The sequence below is a fragment of the Ictidomys tridecemlineatus genome, chromosome 1 (genome assembly GCF_052094955.1).
Source record: "Ictidomys tridecemlineatus isolate mIctTri1 chromosome 1, mIctTri1.hap1, whole genome shotgun sequence".
Classification (NCBI taxonomy): domain Eukaryota; kingdom Metazoa; phylum Chordata; class Mammalia; order Rodentia; family Sciuridae; genus Ictidomys; species Ictidomys tridecemlineatus.
The window spans coordinates 179,108,498-179,125,749 of record NC_135477.1 but is presented as its reverse complement, the minus strand read 5'-3'; the positions used below and the strand labels follow the sequence as shown (position 1 = coordinate 179,125,749).

Genomic DNA, 17,252 nt, shown 5'->3' with positions numbered 1-17,252 from the left:
CTTAATCTCCCCGTGCATCCATTTGTTTATTCATAAAATGGGATAACTGATAGCCTTGACCTCATAAACTGAAGATGAGCATTAAAAGAAGCTCTGAATGTGAAGCCCTTAACACAGTGCTTGTCACGTGCTAGACAGTGCACACAGGCTCCTGCAAAATTACTTCTCATTCAGCACAAACTTCCATAAGCCCTGATGGAGCTGGTTGCAGCATTTGTACCCCTAGTGACTAGAGTTCAGAGACCTACTTTAAAAAATATATTGTTTAAGATAATGTGTGTTATTGGAGTCCAAAGCCAATGAAAATAATAGATTTGACACTAAGGGGTCAACTGCTATATTGTCTTCCTTTTAAAGATAGGGAAATAACTTTCCAAGGCTGTGCTCTGAATTAGAGAGCAGGGCGAAGGATCATGAATGCCCAATTTCTGAGATGATCTTTCCCACTATGGTATTTTTCCAGGTGTCATGGTCAGCACAGATAAGGCTGTGCTGCAGGAAAAAATAAGCTCAGATATGTCAATGGCAAAACATAATAAAACTGTATTGTGCCTTCTTCCTGATATTGTAGTCCAGTCCAGTCCAGTTGGTCTGGGTATTGGAGACAGCTCATACTAGACAAATTACTCATCAACCCAGCTCCTTTCACTGTGGAACACCACCATTTTGACATATGGCTTCTCCATGCCAGGAAGATGGCAATGCTGTGCAGGGTGTTTTATGGTGTTGCCTGGAAATAGCATATATTACTTCCAACTACATTATTCTAATCATAAATCAGTGATGTGGTCCCACTTAAATGCAAAGGGTGTGAGAAATTTGCTGTTTGTCCAGGAGAAAAATGAAACATTTTGATGAACACTTAGTGTTGTCCCTGTTTTATCTGCTTCCTGACATTTTTTGCCCTTTCCCAATCTCTTCTTGGATTTCTGTTTGTGACTCCCATTATTTGAAGAGCCACTTTATCACTTGGCTGTCCTAGGTAGTATGAGGATAGGTTTGGCAAAAAGATCTTCTGAGAAGACTCTGGAAGGGTTGGAGGTTATTGGACATGATAAAGAGGGCCATCAAGGGTGAACCCTTTGGATTGATGGTCATCATCTAGGGGTTATGGCTCGGAAAAAAATGTTGTCTTAAGTCATCACGTGAGGACTTTGGGGGGACTTTTTACCTATTTATTTAGTTTTATTGAGAGTGAGGACTGGGATATCCTGAAGATGTCATAAGGAGAGAACTCTGCAGGATGTGCCTGAGGGGATAAAAGAGCTTTGAGGGGAGGGCTATGGATTGGACCAGTTGCCCCCTCAATGTTAATGGGGCAACAAGGTTCTGCCATTACCTTTTACTTACCTGTGCTCACATTTTACGCCCCAAATCAGCAAATTGATGGTAACAGTATATGAATACTTAATATGTGACTAGGCAAAGGATTGAATCACTCTGTATGTATCATCTCATTTAATCTTCACAGCATCCTAAAGGTATTATTACTATGCCCAATTTAAAGATGAGGAAACAGAAGCTTAGTGGTAGGCTAAGTAACTTGCTTGGAACCACTTGCCATACCACTCTCTGGTAAGATCTGATCGCAGGGCCTACCTGCCTAAGCATTGTATAACAGAGATCTCAAATCCAAATGCTTATAAGAATCATGCAGATAACCTGAGAGATGGCAGCAGCTCAATGGCTGGTGAATTCCAGGGCATATGCCTCATCCAGTGTGTGCATTTGCCTCTTGGCACCAGCATATTGGTGGCCATGAAGTCCTAGAGTTATCTAATCATCTGATTTTTTGGGGGGGCAGGGATTCAGGCTAGAATTCCAGGTTTGTATAATAAATACTTCAAAATTGGCAGTTAATCTGCACTTGTGAAAATCACAGTGCAAACCAGACTAGACATATCTGTGGGTCAGAATTCATCCAAAGGCTACCAGTTTGTAGGTTTTACTATGCTGCCCCCAGCAAAGGGCTTGTCATGTTCCACATGGGCCACTTTGTGTTGGAGCTTGAAGTTGACCTGAGCAAGACAGTGACAGGGAGCCCTACTGCTGCAAGGGAAGAAAAAATAGAGACACCATGCCCATTCCTCCTGGCAGAGCCTTTACCAGGGCCTCAGCCATCCATCCAGCCTGCCCCTCTACCTGGCCCGTTCTTCTCCCTGCAGGTAACTGTCTGCACAGGGCTGGCTGCAAACATTTGCAGGTGTAAAATTATATATGCGAGAGCATTGCCAAGCCGAAAACTTAGCCCAGGGAGGCTTAGTTCCCAAACAACTGTGGTAGTGTGAAGCCAGTTTTCAAAATCAAATTCAGTCATTTCTTTCTCGAATGCGTGTATATGTTTTTAAACTTATATGTGGTTATGTAACGATGAGACTGCAGTGCAAACATAGAGAATTCTCGAATAATCCCTCCTAATGGGTGAGGTGGGAGCCCTGTGAGGGTGATCTACAGGGACACCATCCAGCTGCCTGTGACCAGGGGTACTGGAATTGCATAGTTTTGGAACATATGCTGCTCTGTCTTCCCTCAAGTGGGCAAGCGGGTGGCATCAGATACTTTGGGTTGGGAAGAGGAGAGGCAGACAGAAAGACACCCATTAGGGCAGGGCAATCTGAGCAGCCCTGAGAGCTGCCCTTGGGCCCACAGGGATCATCTTTAGCTGGCTGGCAAAATCTCCAGAATCTCAAATAGCTTTTCTCTATCTCATCACTGCAGCTATGGGGAGAATCTCAGATCCCCTGAAATACTTTTATCTACACTTCTATCTCCACCACTGTGTATGTGGTGGTGGTGGTACTCAGGGGGTGGGGGTAAGAGGTATGTGAATAGTACCTGTTTACTCTAGAAAACATTGACTATAATGGTTAGCAAAATGTGAAATATTAAAAATATAAAACAGAACAAAACAAAACCCATCATCACCAAAAACAAAACCACAATTTGGAGAGCCTGGGAAAAAACCTCTTGCCCTACCTCCCTGAGGAGACCAGCAAGTATATTTTCCATGTGCCACCAAGGTGTCTGGGAGAAGGGTGGTAGTGATCTCTCTAGTCCTCTGAGAGACGAGTCACCCACACAGGAAGCAGGGACAACATATGAGGTGGAAGAGAATGTGATAAAAGACCAAGTGAATTGTGCAGAGACCTGGGAATCCAGAATCTCCTGGAAGGGAGATCTTTGGGTGGGTTGGACTGGCTGCAAGGACACACTGGGCCATGACAAAGCCTGAAATTGGTTGTTTCTGTTTTCCAGGTCTTTGCACGAGGGTCCTTTCTTGCTTTTGCCCAGGTCCTGGGGATGGCCAGCAATCTTGGTGCTCTTTGGCTTGCAGGTGTCTTGCTCTAATCTACTGTCACAAGGTGTGATCTCCCTGTGTCTCTGCCTCTTTTTCCTTAAGGTTAGGGTTCACCCTAATGACCTCATTTTAACCCAATTACATCAGCAAAGACTCTTAATTCCAAATAAGGCAACATTCACATTAACAGGGATGAGGACTTTAATATCCTTTGGGGGCACACAGTTCAAACCCTAAAAGCAATATGATGGGTGGAGAGAGGACATGGAGGGCTTTCAAAGTCAGCAAATACAGGAGCATATGTGTTGACAGAGTGCTTAGCACCGGTCCTGGATCTGGTAGGTGCTCCATAACTGTCCATGGCTGTAGAGGGAAGAATTAAATGAGGCACGCCAAGGGCAGCATGAGACCCACTTGGCACAGGACTGCTGCACTCTGGAACGGGCTGGCATTGAAGGAATTCATCAGTGGCAGGGAAAGGCTGAGCCTGTGCCAGTTCCTTTCCTGCTGGATCCCTTCTCTGGTGCCCCCTGGGGAGGCGTGGTGTCAGCCCCAGGGTGCCCCAGTCTGCATGCCCCTTGCCTCTCTGAGCCTATCTGGAGTCTTCCACTGCAGTCTCCTGGGCCTCCTTTTGGTGGTTAAGACAATCCAAATGCCTTCCACCCTCAGGCCTTTTGTTTCTGTTTCCCCTGGAAACCTCTCCCTTCAGCCTCTCCCTTCAGCTTCTCCCCTCAGGTGGCTCCTCTTCCTTCTGATCTCAGACTCAGGATCCCTCTCCCAGAGAAGTCCTCCTTACTGCCAGCAAGGTAGGCCTCCCCTTCCCCTCACCTGTCTGCATTCTCTTCCTCTCTCCTGAAACTTCCAAGCTGATTTCCCTGCTGTGATCTGTGGTTACATTGTTGGTGGTTGCTTGACGCCCACTGTAGTCCTTGTCTCTTGCTGCCTAACAATCTGACCACAAACCCAGCAGCTTAAAACAATACACATCCCTCCCTCACGGTCTGCAGGGCCTCTGCTTTAGGGTCTCATGGGGCCACTTTAGGCTCGTGGCTGAGATTGTGTCTTATATCGAGGTGCAACTGTGGAGCATCAACTTCCAAGGTTGTTGGTAGAAGTCAGTACCTTGTGGACAGAGGGCTTCACCTTCTTGCAGGCTGTCTTCAGCTCCAGGTTAGCAGTTATTGGAGACTGCTCTCACTTCCTTGCCACATGAGCCTCCCTAATGTGGCCACTTGCTTCATGGTAGTTTGGAAGGGAAGAGTTCTCTAGCAAGATGAACATTAAGATCACAAGGAATGTGGCCCAAAGAGGACCTCCCAGCACCTTTGCTGCATCATGTTATTAGAGGCAAGTCTGTATCTCCTTCCCAGACTCTAGAAGGGATGGTGATGGCCATAAGGACCACCTTGAAACTTCTCTGCCGCACTCACCAAGGGAACAAAAGTTCCTTGAAAGGAGCTTCTTTGTTTAACAATCTTTATGGCCATGAGAATAAGGTAAGGTAGGCTCAGAGCAGGTGCGTAATGAAGGTTTGTCTTAGGAAGCAAAACAGGATGGAAGGGAGGAAGGGGTAGAGGAAGATAGGAAAGGCAGGAATTAAGGGAAGGAGGTGCCTGCTTCTCCATGTAACGTGCTTGAACAACTCAAGAATCAGCGAGCTGTTACCCTAAGGCAATACCTCTGGTCTATTATACATGCTATATCTTTTACCCAGAATAGTTTCTTTCCCTCTATTACCAATTTCCACCTGGGCTGGGTCTTCTCCAATAAATGAACCCAAGCGCTGGTCAAGCTGCAATGGGAGTTTTGTCCTTGGCCAAAAAATAGGAGAAGCAGGGAGGTATGGCTCTGAGAGCTTCTCCACTGGAGGCTGTGTGCCAGGGGTGTAGGGTAAGCAAAATGGGAGGAGGGACAGGCCAATGGGGGTATTTTTGAGGTTTCCGGGGATGGTGGAGAATATAGACCCTGCCTTTTTTGCTCCTTTTATGGCCTCTTCTGGTCAACATCATGATGACTGTCAAAGGTTATGGCACAAAAGAGCAGGAATTTTACCAGGGAAATGCAGTAGGAGGAGGAGATAATGAGCCTAAAGGCACTCGGCTCCTGTTGCTGCTGAAGCTGTCCTGGTCTGGCCTATCTGTGCTATTCTTGGGGCTCAATAGGTAGTTGGGAAACTTCCTTACTTCTGGGATACAGAGAGCATGGCTAGTGTCTTGTGTGAGTCTCCCCCACAGAGAGTTTGGGTAAGCATGTGATTGGAACCCCTCTTATGGGAAAAGAGTATGTTAGCTGGTTGGGGAAAAGCAATCTACTCCCTTTCCCCTGGTGACACTTACCTGTTTCCAGGTGAACCTGGCTGTGCTCAACTCATTCTCAGGTCTTAGTTAAAAGGCCACCTTTTTCTAGAAGCCTCTCTTGACCCTTATAATTCCATGCTCATTCCTTTATATTATCCAGAAGCTTTGGTTTTGCCTGTGGCCTAGCACAGAGCAGGAGTGTACTACATTCCCTGATCCAAATCCAGCCTTCTCCAGGCTGTTTTTATGAATAATGTTTTATTTGGGAATAAAACCATTCCTATTTGTTACATATAGTCTGGGGCTAATCTCACACTACAGAGAAAGTTGAATAGTTGTGACAGAAAACATGGCCAACAAAATCCAAATTATTTACCTCATGGCTTTTTAAATAAAATTTATCAACTTGTGATACAGTTGTGATAGTCTTTGCTAATTTCTTCTTTATTTTTTCCCCATTAAACTCTTAAGTTCCTTGGGCAGAGACCATACCAGCATTATTTAATCTGTGTCCTAGTATTTATTACAGCTCCTGAGAGTTGGCCAAGATACATTTGTTGAATAAATGATGTATCAGTAAGAAACAAAAAATAGATGGAAAACTTGAATTAGAATTGCCCAAGGAAGATTGGTTTGCACAGGGAATATTTCATATGTGTGAGTGTGGTTTGGGAAACCACAAGGGATTAAAGAAGGAGAGTAGTTCCCTCACTAAGCCAGAAGAGATGAGAGAAAGAAAAGTGTTCTTGAACCAGAAAACTGGGAGAATCCTGAAGAGGAGTAGTGAACTTTGGCGGCAAAACCAGCTAACCTGATGGACTCTCAGGAAGGAAGCTGGAGACTGTATTCCTTGTCTTCATCCTGTTTTTCCTTCCTGACTCCTGACCACCTCACAGGGAGGTAAAAGGGCACAGGAGCCAGCCCTGCACCGGGTCCATTTAGCATTCCAGGGTGGAACAGGATGGAGAGCAGATAACTGACACTGAGGCCGAAGCCCCCTCACCAGCTCTTCTGGTTTGATTTGAAGCCCTCTTTACTGGTGGCATATCAGGGCTCCGGGCTGTCTTGGTTCGGGCCCCTCTTGCCTTTTTCCTGAGACAAGTCTCTGAATTATGCTCTGGGGTCTTGATGGTGTGGATTCAGCACCACATCTGAAGCCTTGTTCAGGAGCTTCCTGCCTTGTCCTCAGTCCCTTCATTTCTGTGTAATTCTCACCCATTGCTCTGCTGTCACCATCCCGCCACAGTGTCTGCCCTTCCTGTCTCTTCTAGAAGGTCTTTCAGGAAGTCTTCTAGAAGGTCTTCTTCTGAGTTTCTGCTCTTAATGTTCTCTCATGCCTAGTTGCCCACTCCCCATGGAATTTCGACCACATCTCTTAGCATTTGGTTTTGCAAATTCTTACATTGTTCCCTAAGTATCTTAATCCATCTGCTCAACTAGACGCCAAGCTCCCTGAGGGTAAGGACCAAGCTATATTCTTTTAAGTTTTTAAACCAGCTTGGTTATGGCTCCCAAGATATGAGAATGACAGACCTTTAAATTGATAGGCCTTCGTAAGTCATGTTGCCCACCCTCCTCTGCATCTCCAGGAAGCTGTAGACATCATGCCCTGCATGGATTCTCTATAATCTCTGCTGGTGCACACTTATAATGGGTTCAATGACAATGTGTGGCAGCTTGTGCATTTTCATCTTTTGATGAGAGCCTGCTGTCTTTCCTACTACCTAGAAGTTGGCATTCTGTATTCATGTGTTGTACAGGGATGAGGATCTGGTTTTAAAAGTCTGATCTGAACCTAGTATGTTCTCTGTATGGTGCCCTTTATTTATGGTGATGTTATACCCCAATAAATCAATTGTAAGCTAAAAATATCCTAAATCGAAACTGCATGTAATAAACTTCACCCATTGCACATCATAGCTTAGCCTGTGTGCCTTAAATATGCTCAAGACACTTATGTTAGCCTGGAGTTGTCAAAATCATCAAACGCAAACTCTAATTTTAAATAAAGTGTTGAATATATCATACAATTTATTAAAAAACAATGATTGAGAATGCTTTAGCCACACTGCAAAGTTGGAAAACTCAAGTTGAATCATCATAGACAAATGTCCCTTTGAAGCCCATCCTGACCATGCCTTTGCCTACATCCTCTCCTGATCAGTTGTTGGCAGTGGGTGAAAATGCACTGCTCTGAGCACTGTTTAGAAGCTGTTCCCTCACACATTGTCCTTTGTATCTCAGGATTATCTTGCAGAGCTGATATTTTGGGTCATAATTTACAAAACTCACAACAGAAATTATAACTTCAGAGGCTCAGTGAAGTTGAGTCCTTCCCAAGGCCACACAGCTAAGAAGATGGGATCCAAATCCATAACTCCCAGGTTTTCCATTGAAGCCCCCTTCTCTACACTGTGTTGTTTCCCTGTAGACTTTTCCTCCTCCCTCTTCACGGATGTGCCATGGCATAAAGAAGGCTCTGCACAATGTTGCAGAATGAATAAAGAGAAAGGTATGAATGTGCTTGTGCCAAGACAGGGAGAGTGGCATGCCTCAAAAAAATGTCATTTTTGTTTCATATTTTGTTTCATTTTTTTCCAATGTTGTTCTGAATTCCTCTTTCTTCCTGCTCCACTCAAAGTGTCAAGCAGATGTGAAAATACCACAGAGTTCCAAGGTTCAGCATTGGTTTATGATTCTCTGACTGGAATGGGGAAAAAATAATGTGGGGATCACCATGGCGATGCCTGTTTATGGAGTGGCATGACAGATGATGGGCACCATGGTAGATACCAGATGTGGGCAGACGCCACAGGGATGATATTCCTTCATGGGTTGCCTAGGGACTCAGTGTTCCTACTGCCCAGCTTCACCGAGATGTAGGGGGAAACATGCCATCTTGACTAGAGCTGTCCACTAGGAGTGTGCCTTTGTTTTTTCAATGTGCAGGGGTAGGAAATTCTGTTCTGTCATACTGTATTTATTTATGCATCCTCTTTCTCTCTCCATTCAGTAGATAATTTGACACAGTAGAAAATCCTCAGGCTCTAGTGGTAGATGGACAGCATATGATGGCTAAAAGCTTGACTTCTGTATTCAAAGAGTCCAGGTTCAATCCCAGCCTCAGTGTTATCTGACCTCATGGGCAACTCTTCTAAGAGTCAGAGTTAGGAGAAGCTAACCTTTAGCTTCCTAATAATAGGTACTATTATTTCATAGTAATAGGTACTATGAAATAATAGTACCTATTACAGATGATTTTTCTGGATTAGAGAAATGGATCCAAAGTCTTTAGCACTGTACTAGGTGCATAGTGTAGGCTCAGTACATGCCAGCCCTTAAGAAGGCTGATCTGTGGTGGTTTTTATCTGTTGAAGAGAAATAGAACTGTGCAGAGACAAGACAGAAACAAGGATGATGTGTTAGTCAGCTTTTTCACTGCATTGACTAAAAGATCAGATCAGAAAAATTGTAGAGGAGGAAAAGTTTATTTGAGGGCTCATGGTTTCAGAGGTCCTAGTCCATAAGCAGCTAGCTCCATTCCTCAGGACTCAAGGTAAGACAGAACATCATAGCAGAAAAGTGTGGCAGAGGGATGCAGCTCAATTACAATCAGGAAGCAGAGAGAGACTCCACTTGCCAGGTTACAAATATATACCCAAAGTCCTGCTCTGATTCCTACCTCCCCCAGCCACATTCCACCCCTTCTCAGTCCCTATCAGTAGTGGATTAGATTGCTGATTGGGTTAAGACTCTTATAACCCAATCATTTCTCCTCTGAACCTTCTTGCATTGTTTTACACATGAGCTTTTGGAGGGCACTTCACACCCAGATCTTAACAGATGGAAAGATAAGGCATTGGCCTTGCCAGTATGGAATGCTATCACATTTCGGTGGCTTAGCAGTCCTTTCCCAGCTTGACTGAGTCTAATGTGTGTACATGGGGAGGCCAAGCAGGAGAGGTCTCTGTCCATGAACTCATACATGGTTTTGCCATCCTGGGAGTCCTCTGCTGTACCTAGTGAATCCAGCACCGCATGAGGAAAGAGAAAGTGTGGAGGATTAGGCAGGAAGTTTCATGGCTCCAGGCCTGATGGCAGCGTATGGCACTTCTGCCTATGTAGTAGTGATGAGAATGAGTCATGGGACGTGTGCAAGGGAAACTGGGAGATGTAATCTATATGTGTGCACAAAATGGTTTGGTGGTCAACTCTGCAGTCTGCCGCAGTCTGCCACAGTATTCAGTCGTGATAATAATTATCATGATGAGTAAAGGAACATCATAGTGGTTCCTCATGATGTCTTGTGAGCATTCCTAATTATGCAGTCTTTACTTTCCTGAGCCTCAGAGAGGGCCAGTTCTCATCCCCAGAGTGACACGTGTGTGCCTTCACCCCTGTGAGCCATTCTTGACTGTAACAATGGACTGAGGATGGCCAAGGTGGCAGGTGGGTCTCAGCTTTGCCATAGAGACCATGTGAATGGGGCTTCTAAATGCTCAGAAGGTGGCCTTCTCTTCCTTTCTGTTCTACCTCTGTTGTTACAAAATGAATCACCCCAAAACTCAATAGCTTAAAATACAGCATTTGCTTTACTATTATCTTCCACAGTTTCTGTGGGTCAGGAAACCACTAGGGGGTTTGCTAGATGGTTTGAGCTCCAAGTTCCTCCTAAGTTAGCCAGCTGGCGACTGGCTGGAGCCTCGGGCTGTGTTCACCTGGCATGCCTGCCCTCTTGGCTGGAAGGCTCTAATAGCCAGATGGGCTCCTTGAGTCCCTCTCCTGGTCTCATTAGAAGATCTCCAGATCTCCTGCTTTTCACATGGCAGCTCGAGGCTTCAATGCAAGTGCTGAGAGAGGGAAAGAGTGTTCATGGCATGACGAGTGCCCCACAGCCCCTGGCAGCCACCTGTTGCCTCCTCTAGCTGCAGACATCCAGCAGAATTACTTCCGCCACAATCTTGTTTTCCTAGCAGTCTTCATGGAACTGCTTGGGTTCAAGGAAAATGTATACAGACTCTACCTACATCTTTTGATGGTGAGTTTCAGGACAAAAACTGTAGACACATTTTGCAGCCAGCATGCTTTCTTGCCCCCCATCTACAGGCATCCTTGCTCCCCCATCTGGGTCACCCCTTGTGAGACCACTTCTCATCCTAGGCAGACATGTACTGATTCCCTCAGAGGCCAGCAGGGATCAAGAAGTCTTGCTAAACATCCAGAGAAGTCTAGTCTGGGGCAGTGGGGACTGGAGTGGGATGGCAGCTCCTCATTAGTGTCATTTAATTAATTTGCATCTCCAGCCAAGCATGTTTGAAGGCCAGGCTTGGTTTGTCACCATCCTATGGTCTATACGTAGGAGATGGTAACAGCAACCATGGAAACTCAGATAAATTAAGTGATTTAGTCAAATTCACAGCTGGGACTGGGCGTAGAGAGTCAAACAGAGATTTGAACCTGGACCTGTCTCCCATCAAAGACCACATGCTCCCTGGCTTCTCTATTTGTGGAGGTAGACAGAGGCTAATAGCAGAGCTCAGTTGTGGGGAGAGCCCTTCCCTCCTCTCTGGCCCCCTGTACCACTTTGTACCCAGGAGCCATGGAAATAGATGTCATAGAAACACTGTGATGGAGAGGTAGCAGGAGGGGCTCCTTTTGGTGCTGTCACTCTTTCAATCAAGAAATACACCCTTTTCACCTATAAGAAGATGGCCATAAAGGGGGCTCTTGGGGAGATTTGTTTTAAGTCACAAAGCTTGAGGGGTAGGGTGATCAGCTTCTCTTGAGGAACCAAAATTTCAGAGTAGAGCTGGGAGCTTGCACATCCAGTAAATGAGATAATCATAGTAGCCATGATTTAGTATGTAGCAAATGTTGGATGAGCACTGTGTATCTATCATCTCATTTAACCCTCTTAAAAGCTATTGAGGTCAAGGTCATCATCCTTGTGTTGTCAGTGGAAAACAGAGCCTCAAAATGAAGCAAACTTCCCTTAGGTCATCAGGTGGCTAAGCTCAGGACAGCTTGACTCTGGAGCCTGGGTTCCCAAACACTGACTCTGCCAGGAGAGCCCCACAGGATACCCACCCCTGCCTTATCCTTGCATTTCAGCAACACATTTTGTGCCCCTTTACATAATAATATTAATTGAAAATATTGGTGCCACATCCATCAGCACAAGTTGCTACTATTATATGCTGTGTCTTGATAATTAAACCTTTAGTTGCATTGTCATATTTGCAGTTGTTGAGGTCCCCAGACATGTGTCTCAGTGCAGTCGGAAGTTGAAAAGAATGTGCATGATGTTGGGGGCTCACACATACGGCCTGGCTGCTAGTTTTTGCCCCTCCCACAGTCCTTCTTGACTTCCCACTGCTCCTATTGCTCTTTCTTCGCAGCATGCTCCATGGTCTGAGAAGGCGAATGCTGCTTCCCCATGTCAGGCTAGCTAGGAAGCAACCTGGATGGCTGTTGAATGTTATGGAAAACTAGATGAGGAAGGGAGGTGGTACCCAGGCAAAGTCCCTCGAGGACTCACTTGATTTTTATTTCTGATTTTAGGAGAATAGTCCCTCTCAAGCCTGATTATTTTTCAGACAAAGTGCTGGAATCTGAAAACTGTTTCCATGTTCCTTTTATGTAAATGTATCATTCCTAAGTCTTTCTGGGGTATTGTTGCATAATGGGAACTTTAGAATCCAACTAGGAAAGTCAAAGAAATGTGAATCCTCGGATGCTGTGGGGCTCTCCTGACAGAGTCAGGATTTGGGAGCCTGAACTCCAGAGCCAAGTAGTCCTGAGTTTGAATCCCTGCCCAGGCTCCTGGTGACCTAAGGGCAGTTCATCACTGGGAGGATGCCCCATGGTTACCATGTGCCCTCTAATGACATTCTGGCCAATGATGACCCACATATCCAAAAGTGATCCCTTAAGATGATACTGTCTCAGGACATTGTAGTTTTCTTTGTGTAAGTATACTCAACAATGTCTGCACAGTGATGAAATCACTCAATGACACATTTTTCTGACAGGTCTGATTATTAAGTGATGTACCACAGAATATAGATGTTCTGGAGGAGAGAGGGCCAATTCACAGATACCTGGTACAAACAGCAAGGGCCAAATCTCTGAAACATTTCTCATGTGGAAAGCATAATATGTAGAGATTAATTGTTAATCATCCATTGTTAAGGATTGTAACATTTTATTCTTGATTCCTTCTTTAGCATCCATACTCATAGATAAAGTTAGTGAACATAGAATATTTATATTTATATGCAGTTTCCCTTCATCCTGGTTTCCCTGACTCATGATGCCCCCTTCATCCTTGACTCCAATATTATTACCAGAGGCTTTCATGGAGAATTCTCCTCTTTGGGGCCATTTTTAGGAGCATATGCTTACAAGTGGAGGCAGGAGTATTCATGCAGCTGTCTTTACCTAAGGAATGAGATGAGCAGCTACCTCTACCATGTGCCAGGGACATACTCTACTACGTTGGGCTGTGGAATTAAGTGAGAGATGGTCTTTGCCCTCAGGGAGTACACAAAGAAGTTGAAAAATAGATGTTTTGTTTGTTTGTTTGTCTATTGGACACTCTTGTCTATTGGTATCTAGCTATATATCAAAGACAGTAAAGATTCTTTTGGTTTCAAGTGATAGAAAATTCAATTCAAACTGGTTTAAGCCAAAATATGAATGTGATGGTATAGATAAGCTCATGTAATGTTAGACTAGAGAGGCATGTGGCTTCTGAGAAGGTCCAGACACTCATATGACAGCACAAAGAATGTCATCTTCATCTTCTGGTTCTAGGACACTGTCTTTTAATGGTGGCAAGATGGCTTTGGGGAAACCTGAAGTTCAGCAATCCCAGTTGATACAGAATTATTGTTAGTATGAGTCGTGTATGCATTTCTCAACCAATTGTTGTGATCAGAGGGATTGGAGATACTTATAAGCCTGTCCTGGGTCAGGTGCCCATTCCTGGGATCCCTAGAATCCAAATGAGGAGTTAGCCCCACTTGTGTGACATGACCTGAAAGCCAGGGAAGGAGGGATATCCAAAGCAAAGTTTGGTAGTTGAAGAAGGGGCCATAGAAGTCAGGCACTTAAATATAACAAAGCTCCTCTACCTAATAATGAATGGCTTCTTCCAAACAGCATCAATGAGGCCGGCTGGGCATGCTCAAGGGATAGCATTACTCATTGCAATTGCCTTCTCCTTGACAGGCAGCAGCCTCTCAGTCCAAGTCAGTCTGGGTTGAAGAGACCAGAAGTAACCTGCAAAAATCTGACCTGATTTTGCTTTCCTTTGCAGTGACCTGGACAGAAATAATATCACCAGGATTACCAAGATGGACTTTGCTGGGCTCAAGAACCTCCGTGTCTTGTAAGTAGCAGATGGTTCTCCAGTACGTTTTCATTTTCACCTTTTTAGCCTTGTGAAAATGTTCTCTGCCCTGACATCACACTCCCAAGCACTGGGCAACAGGAATTCACGATCTTGCCGCAGAAAACCCTTCATTACTGTACCCAAGTGCTCACAGGTATCTCATTCCATGTCTGGATGCTGCTGGCTGGCCGAGATAGATGGAAGGGCTTGGTTCCAGTGACAGGGAAAAAAGAGCTATAAACGAATAAATCAATATGCCCAGCTTCCAGACTGACAGCAATGTCAAGTTGACTAACCATGCTTCCCTTCCATAGAGATTATAATTTCTTCTCTAGCCTGTACATTAAAATAGCAATCAGGACAAAGGTTATTTATCTTGTTGCTTAATGGAGAGGAAGGAGGGAGAGGGTCAGACAGGGTCGGAGCCCTTGCTGAATGTTCACAGCTGTGCAGCTAGGTAGCAAAATTTGAGATGGGCATTGATGGAATAAGGGAGCAAGGAATATGTGGTCTCATAATTGTGTATTGAGCACTTTCACACATCTTTAAGGCTGCGAATGGTAAGAAGCTTCCCAAATGCTTGTTTACTGAAAAGTCTAAGACTCCCAGAGTGCAACAGGAATTCACCTTCCTGGGAGCAATTGGATCCTCTTTCCCTCTTACTCAGTGGATGATTTTGGTCTGTCAGCCTGGCTGTAGACATGAAGTACAATTTGGGCAATGTGGCCACAGCCTTGATGCCACAGAATATCAGCTAGCATTTCTTTCTCTACTAAAGTGATGGCTTAAGTGTTAGTACCTAAAAGCCATTTCTTTCTTTTTCCTAATAGCCTGTATAACAGGGTGAATTTGTACTTAGAAGTGGCGGACTTAGAACTAATTGCCAGTGTAACTTGGGCAAATCTCTGTACCCTTTTGGGCCCTGGTTTTCATCTGTAATGTAGGGAATGAATAATTAGATGTCCTTACCCATCATAGTTACACATAGAATGCTTTATGGTTTTAACATTTTCATGAACAGTCTTAGATTATTCTCAATATCACTTGTCAAGCGATTCTTTTATAGCATTGTTTTCCCAATTAAGATGTTAATAATAACAATGATGATAGTAACCAACAAATACATGATACTTCCTATGGATCAAACATATATTTAAGTAGTGCTAACATATGAGGTCAGCATCATTATGCAGAGGAAATTGCACAGATAGGTTAAATCATCCCAGCTCTGCATAGCAGGTGACTTAAAGAATTGGGATTGGACCCCATCTTTGTATCTTTGAAGCTGAATGCTGTGTTGCTACACATTTGCATTCTAGAAAGCTCAGAAAACCAAGGCAGTAACAGTTTACCCATTTTGAAAATGCAACAGGGGCTGGAGGTGTGGCATAGTAGAGCACATGCTGAGCATGCACAAAGCCCTGGGTTCAATCTCCAGCAGGAAGAAAGGAAGGAAGGAAGAAGGGAGGGAGGGGAGGATAAGGGGAGGAGAGAGGAAAGAAAAAGAAGAAAGAAGTGCAGCACTGACGCAAAGGGGCTTACCTTAGTTTCCCTGAGCACCATTGTGTGGGGATGCAGGGATCTGATTGCTGGGCTTCCAGCCACCAGATGCTACCAGATGCTTCCTGGAACAGACATATTTGCCTGTCTTTGGTCTTGAACATTCTATTGTCATCATCCTCAGAGGGAAGATCCACCCTCTGCCAAGTCTTCCTTTTGCCCTGAGCAGCTATGTTTCTGTTGTGTGACTGGCAGCTCTGAGAAGCCGTGCATGGATCAGAATTGAGATTGAGATAAGGGTGGGGGAATCCCATGGTACAGTTTTAGGATGATCTTTGGTTAGAGGTATAAACAGGAGATTTCTGATTCAAGGTGATTTGCCCAGTTAAAAAACACATTTATTTTGGCCTATTTTTTTTCCATTTCTGCCCTCTGCATCTGTCAGAGTTTTCCCTTCATATAAGTTGGAAATTTCATTGAATGCTTCATTTTCTAAGCCAAAAATAACCCTTTGATATTTCTTACTCTTACATCAGAAAGACTAATAAAAATTCCAATTTTCATATCTGCTGTCTGCAAATAGAAAGTTTAAAATAATCACCAAAGATCATATTAATATCCTCTGGATGGGTCTACAGAATTCCTTTGACTACAGTTTATCTTTTCAGTTAATTGTTGTATCCCTCTTATTTTGATCAGCAATGCCAAAAAGCCTTTTACCCCTACTTTATAGACACTATTAATATACTGTTTCATTATCTTCCTTATCAATTCAAAGACAATCCCATTCAAGTGGTACTTTATTACTGCAAAGGAATCTGTTAGGTAGAATAGCTGAAATGCTTTTTAACACCAATAAAATATCTAAATATTTTAACAGATTTCCCCTCAATTTTCTTTTTAGCTGAGTAACCTAGATAACTATCTTTTTTTTTTTTTTTTTGAAAAGCTTTCATCGCATCTTGGCACATTTCCCATATCTGTTCCTTATTTACAATTTATAGTGAAGCCAGAAAAGACTCTGTAGTCTTGAATAATTTGAGTTTGCCACCCATTCCCCCCTCCAAGCTGTTAATCCAGTGCAGGTGAATGGGTGAAAACAGATAAAACAGATTGGCAGATTCTAATCTCATCCCAGGGTAATCTTCCCTAAGTGAAATGTATTCAAGGAGGAGATGGAAGAGTTGCCCAGGACAGTTATTTCTCTGATGGGGTGGGAGTAGGAAAAGGTCTCTTCTGGTGGTATCAATTAGAGGTCCTTTCTTAGTCATCTATTTAAGGACTGTGGGCTCACAATGTGGGAGCCAGCTTTATCCCAAATGGGGTTAATAAAAGAGTTAAACTCCACCCCTGCCATCGTCACATGAAGGCCATTTCCGATTCAGATCTAGTGCTAAAACTAAAAAAATAACAACGCCAAAAAGCTGAAAATGAACACAGCCTGTGTCTCTCTAACTCAAAGCAGACTCTAGCCATGGGCCGCCCTCTGGAAATCCAGCCCCTCCTGGAGCTCCTGTCCCCTGAGGCTGACCTGGGGACAGGGCAGTTGAAGTGGCTTTCATGTCTGCTTGCTCCTTTCTCAGCTCAGAGGTCTCCGTGGAAGTTTCATGGCTTATTCATTCATTGACTGTTTTATTCACCAAATGGCGACAGGTTATTGAGCCTATAAGTGCCAAATACTAGCTGGACTCTGATAGATCTAGGAAGAAGGGCTCAAAGGGGGCTGAGACAACTTTCCAGCAGGTGACACTGATGTAGGGTA

The 17,252-nt window shown here is 44.2% G+C and overlaps 1 protein-coding gene across 4 annotated transcripts in view; it reads left to right on the top strand.

The window, feature by feature from the left end:
- Positions 1–17,252, top strand: part of Slit3 (slit guidance ligand 3) — a 583,956-nt gene that overhangs the window by 32,057 nt on the left and 534,647 nt on the right. For all 4 annotated transcript variants that reach the window (XM_078052276.1, XM_078052277.1, XM_078052275.1 and 1 more), the window contains exon 2: positions 13,916–13,987. In XM_078052276.1, the coding sequence (XP_077908402.1) occupies positions 13,916–13,987 (72 nt within the window). The remainder of the gene's footprint in view (positions 1–13,915; positions 13,988–17,252) is intronic.